At 50.6% G+C, this 12,728-nt stretch overlaps 1 protein-coding gene across 1 annotated transcript in view; it reads left to right on the plus strand.

The window, feature by feature from the left end:
• The window catches only part of ATP2C2 (ATPase secretory pathway Ca2+ transporting 2), a 62,007-nt gene that overhangs the window by 26,168 nt on the left and 23,111 nt on the right, over positions 1-12,728 (plus strand). Inside the window, exons 7-11 of the mRNA XM_028502020.2 lie at positions 308-416; positions 9,421-9,570; positions 9,658-9,726; positions 10,082-10,157; positions 11,494-11,560. Of these exons, the coding sequence (XP_028357821.1) occupies positions 308-416; positions 9,421-9,570; positions 9,658-9,726; positions 10,082-10,157; positions 11,494-11,560 (471 nt within the window). The remainder of the gene's footprint in view (positions 1-307; positions 417-9,420; positions 9,571-9,657; positions 9,727-10,081; positions 10,158-11,493; positions 11,561-12,728) is intronic.

Consider the following 12,728-nt stretch of genomic DNA (forward strand, 5'->3'; position numbering starts at 1 on the left):
TAGAACCACTAAGACCTGCGGAAGCTTCTGGAGGCCACGTGGCCCAGCCTTATTTCCAGGCAGGGTGAACAGTGAAAGCCCCACTATTCTGAGGACCAGGGCCTTCCAGAAGCCACACATTCACCCCCTCCCCCCCGATTTTTTAGGGTGCATGAATTTAAAAAATAATACCACCACAAAGGCACAAAAGGTGTGCCCATAACGGAAAGAGAAAGTGTGTTTCTATAATCTTTGCTCGAATTTATCCAAGTGCATAAAAACGGGATGCCCACATGGGTGACTTTGCTGTTTACCATCCCCAATGCAGCGTAAGAGAAGGGAAGCTGCAGCATCTGCTCGCACGAGACCTGGTTCCTGGAGACATCGTGCGTCTCTCCATCGGAGACCGGATCCCGGCGGACATTCGTCTCACCGAGGTGAGGGGTCCCAGCCCGAGGTCGGTGGGATATGCAGGCACTCAGCATATCGGAGGCAGGCCTTCTCTCTCTCTCTCACACACACACACACACACACACACACACTCACACACACACATGCACACATATGCAACAAACAAGGCAGGGAGGCAGCAAACAAGCTCATTTCAAACACAAAGCTCTTCGAATTGTATTTCACAAATTAATCAGTTAGGTAGAAGCCTAACTGATTTTGGTCGCGTGGCTTTCTAGTCTGCAGCGGACTGCAGCAGCAGGCTGAACCAGGGTGGGGTTGAGGAATGAGGCAAGCGTTCCCTCTTGAACGGCAGCGCTCAGGTCAGAAAGAAGTGGTAGCAGATTGCTTAGGGAGGAGAAGGGAATCAGAACCAGCGAAGACGTAAAAAAGTATCACAAGTTTTCACAGTTGCTCAGTTTGGGGACATGGGGAGTAGGGCGAGCTGTGTCCCCGCCCACAGCTTTGTGGGTGCCAGGGTGTCAGCCTCACAGAACAAGCCCTGAGGCCCTCTGAGGTAGCCCTGGGTTCTCAAGAAAAGGTTAATCAGGTTCAGAGAGATAATCTATTCTGTGATTCCTCCCATCAATGCTTAGGAATTATTCAAAGCTTTCAGCGATGAAGGATTAGGCACAGGTTATCTGCCTGATTTATTTATTTTGTCAGGAATTGTGGGATGAATAGCATGCTGTTGGAAGGGCGGCTGGAGGCGGGGAGGATGGAGAGAGGGGAAGAGGCAGGAGCCAACCCCTGGGGCCCTGTGTTTGCAGTGTCCTGGCCAGTTTTTGAGGTTGAGACAGGGGCCACATGGCCCCTCAGGCTTTTCCAGCCCTCTGCCCCAACTTTCAGACCAGGGAGGGGGCACATTCTCTCTCAGGCACATGCTGGTGCCCCGTCCTGCATTGGAATGGATTCCTCACCTTCTGCTTGCCCACACCTCCCACCTCCATGCCGGCATTCAGTGTCCAGGTCTGGGACTCTCGGATCCCGTTAGAGAAATCACTGTCCCCAGGAAGACTGGGGAAGCCAGTCTGACATGGTCCACTTCTCCACCAAGAGAGGACTCTGCCTCCCAACGTGGGAACTCCAGGGTTGCTGGGTCCTGATGCTGGGCAGCCCGGCTGAGAAGGAAGATACCAGCCACAGGAGCTGTGGAGAGACAGTGCTCCTCAGTGGTTAGTGCCCTGGGGCTGGGTGTTAGCCTGGGTTTAAACTGATGCCTATTATTCACAAGCTATGTGACCTGCAGCAAGGCACTTAACTTCTCTGTGCCTCGGTTTCCTCATCTGTAAAATGAGGCAGGGGTGTTAATGCCCAAAAGGTGGATGGAAGGATTAAATGACTTCATAGATGCAAGGTGCTCAGAATGGTGCACATGCTGGAAGTCAGAGGGCCCCGGGTTTCAATCCCCACCCAGCACCACTCAGTGTGTGTGTGTGTTTTTAGAGAGAGTAAGGGAGGGAGAAAGAGAGGGAAAAAAACATCAGTGTGTGGTTGCCTCTTATGTGCCCCCTACTGGGGACCTGGACCACAAGCCAGGCATGTGCCCCGACTGGGAATCGAACTGGCAACCCTTTGGTTTGCAGTTCAGCACTCAATCCACTGAGTGACAGCAGCCGGGGCCAGTGTGTGATTTTGAGGGAGGGATTGGCCTCTCTGAGCCTTGGATTTCCCCTCAGTCAAAGCGGATAAAGCCCATCCCCACCCTGTAGGGCTGTGGTGAGGATGGAACAAGCTCAGACCTGCAGCACGCTCAGCATGATGCCTGGCATGGGGTGGCGTCCCTGAGTGTTAGCTACGGACTTCTTTGTTGTTGCTGGTTTCTACAGCAGTTCTTCGAAACAAGTTTTTAAACCCCAAATAACTTCTCTACAGCTTAACTGGTTTCCTTCCTGCCCTGCTTATATAATTAAATTGTACTTGGTTGTTGATGCCACAAGGGTTTAATCCATGCCACCGGCTGCGAACACTACAGATTTCCTTTTTGGTATTTTGCAATTCCACTGAACAATCAACAGCTTTGTATATTCACAGTGGAATATTTTTATCAGCTCTTAAGCTCTGAGATCTAGAGAGCTTACGTACATTTTGAAGCCACTAAGGGCCAGGAAATAGGTTCAAGAAAGCTCTTGAAATGGAAAACCCAGATATCAGCCCTTTTGGCCCAGTGCGTGGGGCTCACAGGACATGGCTTCTCTCCCCGCAGTTAGAGCAAAGGCTGAGGCCTCTGTGAAGGGCTGGCCTGGGGCGGCCCGCAGAGCAGGCCGCTGCTCTTTCTTTTGACCTACCATTTCTGAAAAGGGCATTGAATGGAATCTGTCAGGACTCCAAGTGCTGCCTTGTCTCAGAGATAGGAGCTCCTGCCAGGGTGAGCAGATGGGAAGAGCCTTGGTCTGCGCCTGAGCAGGAAGGAATGGGAGCTCCAGAGCCCTCAGCCCAGAGCTCCTAATCCCTGTCTTGAGGCTGAGCGCCCTCCTTGGTGGCCACTGGTATTGTATGAGCCTCAGCAAATATTTCCTGGGCACCTGCTATTGTGCCAGCATCTGTGCTGAGTGCTGAGGAGACTGGAGAAAATAGACCTGATCCCTGTGCTCATGGGCTTACAGTCCAGCCTGACACACAGACCACAGCTACTGTGACACGTAACTATTCAGTGACTGCTGGGGGAACTTAGGGAAGAAGTACAACAAATTCTGGAGTTCCTGAGTAGGGCAGATTTACTTGGCCTGATGCAGTCACAGAGGGCTTCCTGGAGGCAGTAGATTTTGAGCTGACCTAGAATGGACACAAATCAGCTATTTTAGGCAAAGGAGGCCCAAGCTGCATGCCTAGCTCTGACCTGGAAGCCAGACACATTGCTGCTTTCACCCGCCTGTGGTGCATCTCCATGCGGGAGGCCACCACCCATGCAGGACAGCCATTTCTGCCATTTGAAATCCACTCTCCACCATCATGACGTAGCCCTTCTCATTTCTGAGGCCTCGGCTCACTGCCTTCTCCCTGACCCGTTCCAGGACTTCCCTGACCTCTCTCCTGAGGGGCCTTCCCCGTGCCTGCCTACCCCGGTGTTCATTCCAATGTCCATTGGCTTCTACGTTTATGGCCAGCCTCTCCCCTACCCCACCTCCTCCGCTGGAGTATAAGCCCCATGAAGGTTGCAGCAAGTCTGTCTGTCTAACTCGCCGCTGGATTCCCAGGCTCATAGCAGGACAGGGATGGACAGACATCCCACCTGCGTCCCAGTGTGTCCACACCCACGCCCACCTCCCCCACACGCATTCTCTCCTCTTCCCAACTCCTGCCTCATTTTCCGCCTCTCCGGTGAGCTGTCTTGAGGGAAGTCTCCTTGTCTCATCTCTCTCTTCCATTCCTCCTTTTAAGAAAAATAGACTTTGATTTTCAGAATGGTTTTAGACTTCCAGAAAAATTAAGAGAAGATTCCCATATTCTCCCACACTCAGCTCCCTCTATCGTTAATGTCTTATATTAGTATGGTGCATTTCTTACAATTAATGAGCCCATAATGATGCATTAATATCATCAACAATGATTATTGTTAATCATTAATATGGTTATTTTATTAAACATCGAGACTATAGTATTTAATATAATTATGTTATGACATAATATATTTTCATATATAAATATACATAAGGCTCACACTTTTTTTCAGACTGCTCCGGTTTTCTCCTAATGTCCTTCTCTGTCCCGGGGCCTCACCTTCCTTTTGCTCATCCTGCCTCCCTAGGTGCCTGTGGCAGCTTCTCAGACATTCCTTGTGTGGATGACATTGACAGTTTTGAGAAGTGCTGGTCAGGCTATTTGTAGAATGTCCCACAACTGCGCTTTCTCTGACTTTTTTCCATGATTAGACTGGGGTTCTGGGGTTTGGGGAAGAAGTCCATAGAGGTCAAATGTCCTTCTCATCACCCCACGTCAGGGGTGCGTGCTGTCACTGCGGCTTGTCACTGCTGATGCTCACCTTGACCACCTGGCTGAGGGGAGTTTCCTCATGTTTTTACCGTGTTGCCAATTGCTAGCAGCTCTTTCCATGAAAGGTTCTCACACTCCGGCAATGGGTGCTGTCACTCCAGCCGAGACTCCGCCCATGTCATCCGTTCAGCACAGCCGTCCCAGGGGCCTCTTCTTGGGCGCCGTGTTCACTGGGCCTCTCACCGCCCTGGAGCCGGCAGTGGCTCCCTGCTCCACATGTATTGAGACCAAACTCCACCAATGACCACTCACAACCTGGCCCGGACCCCACCCCCATCCCAGACTGCTGTTAAGAGAATGGAGAAGGCACCAGGATCCATCTCTGATACATTCTAGCCTTTGGGCCATGGAGCTTCTTAAGCTCTCTGAGCCTCAGTGTTCTCACCTGTAAAGTGGGGATCAGAGCAGTCTTTCCCATGGGACAAATGTGAGTGTTTCATGAGAGAATGCAAACACTCAGCAAATGTTAACTATGGTGGGTCATCAACAGTATTGTTTCTTCTCTGAATTTCTACTGTGCTCTAACTTAGCACCATCCTATTTAGCACTGAATCACCCTCCATTTGCTTTACCTGCAAGGGTCTTTTTCTCCAAAGGTCTTGAAGCAGAGTCTGACTTAAAATTCTCTGGGCATGGAACAGGCATCCACTGGCATCTTGCCGAATTGACCAGTTAAGACACTGAGCAAGCCAGTCACATTTTAATTAGTCTTTCTTTAATAACAAAAACCAAAATTAAACTGAGTTTTGTCTGTGGGGTCCTTGGTGTGCTTGCAGGGGTAAGCACCGGAACAAGAGCAGTCTTGGCGACCCTGCAGCCCTGTGTCTCTCAACTCTTGCTCCAGAAGATATTTTAGGACCTGCAGCCCCCACTTGGGGAGTCACGACACTTATTTACATACTACAGGTGCTGAGAAGTCCCGTGGTAAAGAAAACCAGTTCACTGGATTTAACCCCACATTTCCCAAACTTTTTCCACCATGGAACCCTTTCTCCATAGGACACCAATTAACTTTTTGCAAATGAGGGTCCCACAAAATGCAATTGGAAAATCGCTATAACTCCCCACCCACCTATCTTATAAACAGAAAAATTAAGGTTTTCCAAATCATTGTCACAAGGGCAAATATGATTTTTTTTTTAAAGAAAACTCTTGAAAAGTCTCTAACCCTCCTGGGTCCACTGGGAAACCAGAATGGAGATGTCAGAGGCTCTCGGATGCAGTCAGAGCATTCAGATAGTCTTGTCCAAGTGTGAAAACTGGAATTTTAAAAAAAAACAGAGCAAATAAATCTGAGGTGGAGCCAAGGCTCATGACTTGCCCAGAGAGTTGAGGTGTCTACTCAGCTTTGACCTGTTAGACACTTGCCAGTCCTAAGTGGGCTTTCATGACCTGTAATCCGGATCACACATGCGTATTTTAAACGTGCTCTGTACAACAGATGCAACCGTAAACCTTGGTGACCTCTGCCTTCTTCCACACGTCTCGCTCTGGTTGGGGCCAGTTCTCTTCTTGTTCTCTCCGCCCGGCTCTTCCCTCCACGGAACCGTCCTCTGCCTCACTGGGCATGTACTCCTCCGACTGTGGGCTTCCCTCCCAGTGCAGCCGGCCTGCCTTTTCCACACCCGACCTCGTTTGTACACCTCACGCACACCCCTTCCTTCCCTGCTCAAGACTCTTCATGGCTCCTTACTACTCACAAAGGAGTATCCAAGTTTCTTAATCAATGCAAATGCAGTTGGGCTCCAACCTCACCTGTCACAAGGGCTCTGCTCCAGTTAAGCTGGTCCCCACACGTGGCCAAACTTCTGCCGTGATTGAGTCCTGTTTTCCATTCGGTGCCCCGTGAGGACAGGGGCAGCTCTGTGCCCACAGTGGCTTCAGCACCCAGGACAGCGCCCGACTCTGCCCTCCCCCAGGAACCTGAACCCCAAAGAGGGCAAACTGGTCCCAGTGCCCAGGACTCTTGGCTTCTGTCCTTTCAGTGTTGGTGGGGTGCTAGGAGAAGTCTTTTCTTGTCTCCCACAGCTCTCAGTTGCTTTGCTCAAGCGCGTTATTACCATGTTCTCCCACCATCAGTTGCCCAAAGTGCCTTCTTCCCCCTCCCTAGAGGGCCTGCCTGATCCACTCACAAACACCAGCTCGTCCTTCAAGGCCTGTTTCTAGTCCCAGATTTTCCCGGACACACTCCTTCTCTCCCAGCTCATCCTCCCAGCGTCGGCCACCCCACCCTCCCGTTCCCCACTCCCAAACCTTCTGCTGCAGATCAGATCGGTTAGAACATCAGACTGTTCTAACTACAGCTCTCACACTCAGTCAAGGGAGGGGTCCGTTCCCAGTGTCAACTTATTCTTATTACAGTTACGTTAATGTAAACAAGCATAAAGTTAGATACAAATTCCATGTACTTCACACTTATGTACAATTGTAAACCTAGCCAAATTTTCAAGTCAAGTACAACTTCTTCAAGTTATTGTCACTTCCCAGTAGACAGTGTTTTCCGAAGATGAGATCTCTGCTTGCCATTGGGATGTGGTGCCGGTTTCCTTGCCCAGGTCTCTGGGTGCACAGCTGGTGGTGCCGGGTGCCCCAGTTCTCCCGTTTTCTCTTTTGTTGTGGGCTAGGAGCTTCCCAAGAAGTTGTTTGGCTTTCCCTTCATATTCTGGAGATTCAAAACCACACATGCAAACTGTAGATCAGCCTGTACTTGGGTTTGACTGGTAACAGGTTAAGGTGAGCATGTATATTGGCTTCAACTGGCAGGGGATTGAGTCCTCTCTCATGTAGTGAGAGTCCGGAAGTGGAATGTCCAGGGCCCACGTGGTGGCTCCCCTGTGCAAGGAAGGACCTGGGCTTCTCCCAGCCCCCACTCTGCCTTCCCTGGGTGCGGTCATCCCCTTAACACGGGCAAGATGGCTTCTGGAACTCCAGCCACAATGACAACGGCTAGGCAGGGGGAACGAAGCTCAGCCACCTTCAAAGATCTCCCCCAGGACTATGGCGTCTTCTCCTTACGTCTTGCTGTCTCATTGTAGCAACTCTGTGAGCTGCAAGGGAGGCTGGGAAACAGGATTGTGTGGTGGGGCCATCACGACTCCCAGTGCCATGGGGGTTGTGTTGGGGGGAATGGGGAGATGGGCATTACACAGGCAAGTGGTAGCCCCTGTCCTCTTGGGGACCAAGATCCCATGGCAGTGAGCATATTTTTTAAAGATTGTTTTTAAATTTTTGAAATTGGAATCATAGACAACTCCCAGGCTCCTAATTGAGAAGCGCTGATCTAACAGTTCTCTTGTGAGTGTGCAGGAAGATGGCTTGTCTCTCTTACATGTTCTGCTAACAGGGTCCTGAGGGCTCAGGCCCACCGAGACCTCTTACATCCTCCACGGTATCTGGTACAGCTCTGGGCCCAGGACACTCAGCTCTGCAGTGACACCCACTGGCCTGTGGTCAGCTTGGAAGATGGTTAAGAGTATAGCTTTTGGAACCAGAACTTTGGTTCAACCTCTGTTCTGCCACTAAGTAGCTCTATCACCTTGAGCAAGTCACTCACTGTGCCTCAGTTTCCCCATATGTAAAGTGGGAGAAAACAATAGCATCTTTCATGGTGGGGGTGAGGATTTAGAGATGAGATTTGTGACATGCTCCGCACAGGGCTTGGTACATAGTAGGGATTCTAGAAACATTAGCACCTTCCTCCTCCTTTTCTGAAGAGGGTGTGTGTGTATCTATGTCCGTGTTTCTGGTGTTAATGTAACCTTAGGCTGTCACTCAATAGCATGACTCAGCAATGCTCAAACTGTTGTGCGTGGGTCACCAGCCAGCAGTGACCACAGTGAACGCTGTGGATGGCTCGTCAATACATGAGAAAAAAACATGCACAGAGACAAACTAGTTTCTGTGGGGAAGTAGGGATGAAATGGCCACCCCCCTAGTGGGGAGTGCGCCAATTTACCATCCATACCTGCTTTTATTGGGCTTATTTTGCATAATAATTCAGGTAAAGTACAGTACTTATCAGGGGGAAGTAAGGAACTATAGAAAACAAGGAACTCTGCTAGTCTATTGAGTCAGGGTCAAAGAGCTGTAAGACTTTGAGGAACCAACTTCCTCCTTGGACCCCTCTCATTCAACTGAGAGCATTCTAAACAAAGAAGGTTTCACAGTAATTTACATGTTCTTTCTTAGGCCTGATCACCCGGGGAACCCACCCTTTTCAGCACAGAGCTGCACCACCCTGTCATTGTTTCAGGCTTAGCATGGGAACTAAGGCAATAAGGAGATTTTCTCCCAGACGATGAGAACTCAGGCTACGTCAAAGCCGAGGAGCCAGAGTCCATCACCCTCTTTTGCTGCAGCCCCCCAAGTCCTTCTTTTGGGGGGCCTCCCAAAGTGATCGTGCCTGGCTTAGGTCGTTCCCCCCGTGGGGAATCTTACCCGTCTTTGGCTAACCGACCAAGCTTTGGGGGTTCAGTTATGAATAAAGCAGCAGAAGCAGCATTCCTGCCAGGAAGATAAGCTTTTGTCTCCTTGCTGGCATACGGTTCCAAGGGCGTTCCCTTAGCCTTAGCCTAGGCGGGGGTTTCAGCTTCTGATACCAGTCAGGGCGGTTCCCAACACAAACCACTAAGATTACACGGGCATCCTCCAACGAGGGCAGCAGGTAGGATGTTAGGTGAAAGGCACAGGTGCGTTGAAAGGTATATTCTAAATTACCCATTGCCTAATTAGTTTTAAAAATGTTATATTCAAGTTTAAAATAATGTGAAAGAAAGTACAAGGCTTTAATGGTTTTTGGGAGGGGCCGCACATTCAAAGCTTTTCCGATTCTTGAAGCATCCGGTCATGTTCCGATGTTTGTCTCCTGATTTAGAGGTGTTCCTTGTTTGTTGTCTGTTGGCAATTGACATTAAGGTGTTCTATTAAGGTCTGTGCTTTTAAAACCAGTTCACAGTGTGCGAGGGCAGATTCCACTGTCTTTTCCCTTGGCTGCCCTAGGTCACAGACCTCCTGGTAGACGAGTCCAGTTTGACGGGAGAAGCTGAGCCGTGCAGTAAGACAGACACCCCGTTGACCGGTGAGGGGGACCTCACCACCCTGAGAAACATCGTCTTCATGGGAACCCTGGTGCAGTACGGGAAGGGGCAGGTAAGCCCTGGGGTGCGCTGGGGGCCTTGGCTTCCCTCGCCAGCAGGCTTCTGGCCTCAGATCTCACCCTTCCTCTCCTGAATACAGGGGGTGGTGATCGGAACCGGGGAGCGGTCTCAGTTCGGAGAGGTGTTTAAGATGATGCGGGCTGAAGAGGTAAGGGCGACGGGGGACTCTGGCTTCCTTGCCAGCTGGGTGTGAGATGATTCCTGGCTAGTGATACCCACCCCGCCCACCCCTTAGGAATGAGTATGCTTTTAAAAATGTGAAGATACTTTTTAAAAGTTCATTTTTATTTTAAGACACTCATTGGGATTTTTGTCAAGACATAACTTACAGGCAATAAGGTACACAGATATGAAGGGTAGAGGTCAATGAATTTTATGTAAGTGTACCCTGTGTAATTGTCACTCAGCTCAATTGAATTGTCACTCAAGGCACACACGGGCCAGGCAGAAGATGAGGGACCCTGGCATGTCACCTGACAAAGCCCTTGTTCCCATCCTTGCAGACACCTAAAACTCCTCTGCAGAAAAACATGGACAATCTGGGGAAACAGCTGACCCTCTTCTCGTTCTGCATAATTGGTGAGTGAAGCAGCATCTACACTTGGTCCTGGGGGCTGGAGGGAACCATCACCCCTGTTTCTCATATACCCTGCTGCTCGCTCACCTGGGTGCAGATGGGGGTTTGGGGCCGGAGACTCCCTGGCAGTGACAGAAGTCACTGTGTTAGTCCGACTAGGCTAGCTGCTGCAACAAGCAGCCCCTGCAGTGCAATGACATTGTGGTCAAAGTTGACTTCCTGCTCACATCCTAGTCCATGGTCATGTCCTTGGTCCAGAGGCTTCCCTGGATAGCTCAACTCCAAACGCTGACTCGAGGGCCCAGACCCCTGCTGCACTCTTGCTCTCCCTTCCTCTGGGCCCTTGGAGGCTGGTCATTCTCTGTTTAGCCAGTAGCTGGGGAAAGAGACATGGAAGCTTGTGTGGGAAATTATGAAGGCGTGGGCCAGGAAGTGGAGTCCTCACTTTTGTCCATTTTCGGTTGGTGGGAATGGAGTCACACAGCCTGCCTATCTGCAAGGGAGACTGGGAAGTGTAGTTTAGTGGTGTGCTCAGCCATATTTCTATGCTGCTATGTAGGCTGTGCTTGTGCTTATGCCTCACGGCCCTCGGCAACACACCAAAGACAGCATGAACACAGCGCCGCAGACCTACATGCAGGCCTTACTCCTGGTCATCCCAGGGGAGCTGCCCTGGTCCCCTCCCCTGCCCTTCCTGCCGTCTCCATCTCTGGCTTTGAGTCTGTCCTCTGCTCCCAGCCTGCAGGACCAGCTAGTGCCTTGCCCATAGTAGGTCCTCAGCAAACATTTATTGAGTTAACATCTTAATAAAGAACAAACCAAAACCAGGGCCTGGTACTTAGGAAACATGGGGTAAATGACTGATGAAGGAGAAAACGGAAAAGGGAATGTATTTAATCATGAACGTGGCAAGACAAAACAATTTAGGAAACGGGCCCATCTGCCCATCACGGAGGCAGCACTGTCTGCCCATCAGACAGCTCTGGGGGTGGGGTAGCGGTCCTGGGTGCACATGGCTCAGGGGAACGTCTGGAATAATCTGTGGATACGTACAGCAGCCCAAAACAAGCTACTTGTTTCTTCTTGACTGGAACTGGCTTGATCCTTTCCTGAAACAGTAACACCATCCTTTTCTGTAGGTGGGAAGCTATCTTCCTTAAAAAGGGAACAGTGGCTACAAGCCCTGAGGCTATTCATCATTGCCCCGGGTCTATATTGCTGTGAACTCTTTAAGGAAAGGGTATTGAAATGCCATCCTGCCTGTGAGATGTTGGAGACTCTGTGTGTGTGTGTGTGTGTGTGTGTGTGTACGCACATTTTGTTTTGTCTCTTCCCCAGGCGTAATCATACTCACGGGGTGGCTGCAAGGGAAGCACCTTCTCAGCATGTTCACGATCGGGGTCAGGTAAGTGCGCCACGCCGTCCCCCCCTCGCCAGTGCAGCAAGACAAGGTGGGGAGGCTGGGGAGCAGGAGCAGTGTGGGGAAGATGCACCCCCCTCACCCGAAGCCACGGTCCCCCAACAGCACACCATCGGACAGGCGGGGGAGCCCAGGGAAAGCTTGCAAAAGGCATGGAAGCATATGATTTGGAGTTCCCATTCCTGTCACTTTTTTGCCCTTGAGTTTGGATCTTTCTGGCTAGTAATGTGGACTCCAGAGCCAGCCTGCCTAGAGTTCAATTCCAGCCTTACTCCTTGCTAGCTCTGAGACCTTAGGCAAGTGTCTACTTTCTGCACCTCAGTCTTCCCCTCTGTAAAATGGGAGGGATGAGACAGCCCCTCCTGGGGTCATGGTGAGGACATGAGAGCAGGTGTGGGTCCCTGCAACCATCCGAAGCACACAATGTGTTTGCTCCAGTTATTCCTTTAAAGTACGGTCTAGGTCCTTCTTTTACAGAGGAATCTATAGGAGAGGGTAAGGGACATACATGGCACTGAGGCCACACAGCTGATGGCAGGGCTGGGAATCAGGGCCCTTGACTTTAAGCCCAAGGAACCTGCCTTTCCTCTACATGGTGGCTCTAACAAGCGACAGTCACACTCCCAGGTCCCAGTGCATGATGCAGAGGTAGGCAGGGAGCAGGGTCCGCGCAGTGGCTGAAGTTGCCCGAGCTTTCCCACGGCTGCTCACCGAGACAAGGGAGGCAGAATGCCAGGGATGGTCACTAACTGGATATGTCCCTGCAGAAGGGCGGTTGATGATCCCTCGGGGACACAGAAAAGCCAACGCATTCCTAGACTCATGTTAAGCCCCATGGTTTCCAGACAGTGACCCCGCTCCCCACCTCCTTGCTGGTGTCAGCAAGATGCTTCAGGTGATACGTGGAAAATTATTTTAATGTCTGTGAGGAAAAATATATACAGAGCACATCAAACCCATGATGCAAACAAGCTTAGAGGCCCATAAGCAATGAACGGATTAAAAACACAGTGGAATGGGATTCAGCCCTGACACTGCTACAACACGGATGGCCCTAGAAAACGTGATGTTAAGTGAAGGGAACCAGACACAAATGGCCACATATTATGTAACTTCATTTACAGAAACTGTCCAAAATAGGCAAATCCACAGG

This window comes from Phyllostomus discolor, chromosome 12 (assembly GCF_004126475.2).
Source record: "Phyllostomus discolor isolate MPI-MPIP mPhyDis1 chromosome 12, mPhyDis1.pri.v3, whole genome shotgun sequence".
In the NCBI taxonomy this organism is placed as follows: domain Eukaryota; kingdom Metazoa; phylum Chordata; class Mammalia; order Chiroptera; family Phyllostomidae; genus Phyllostomus; species Phyllostomus discolor.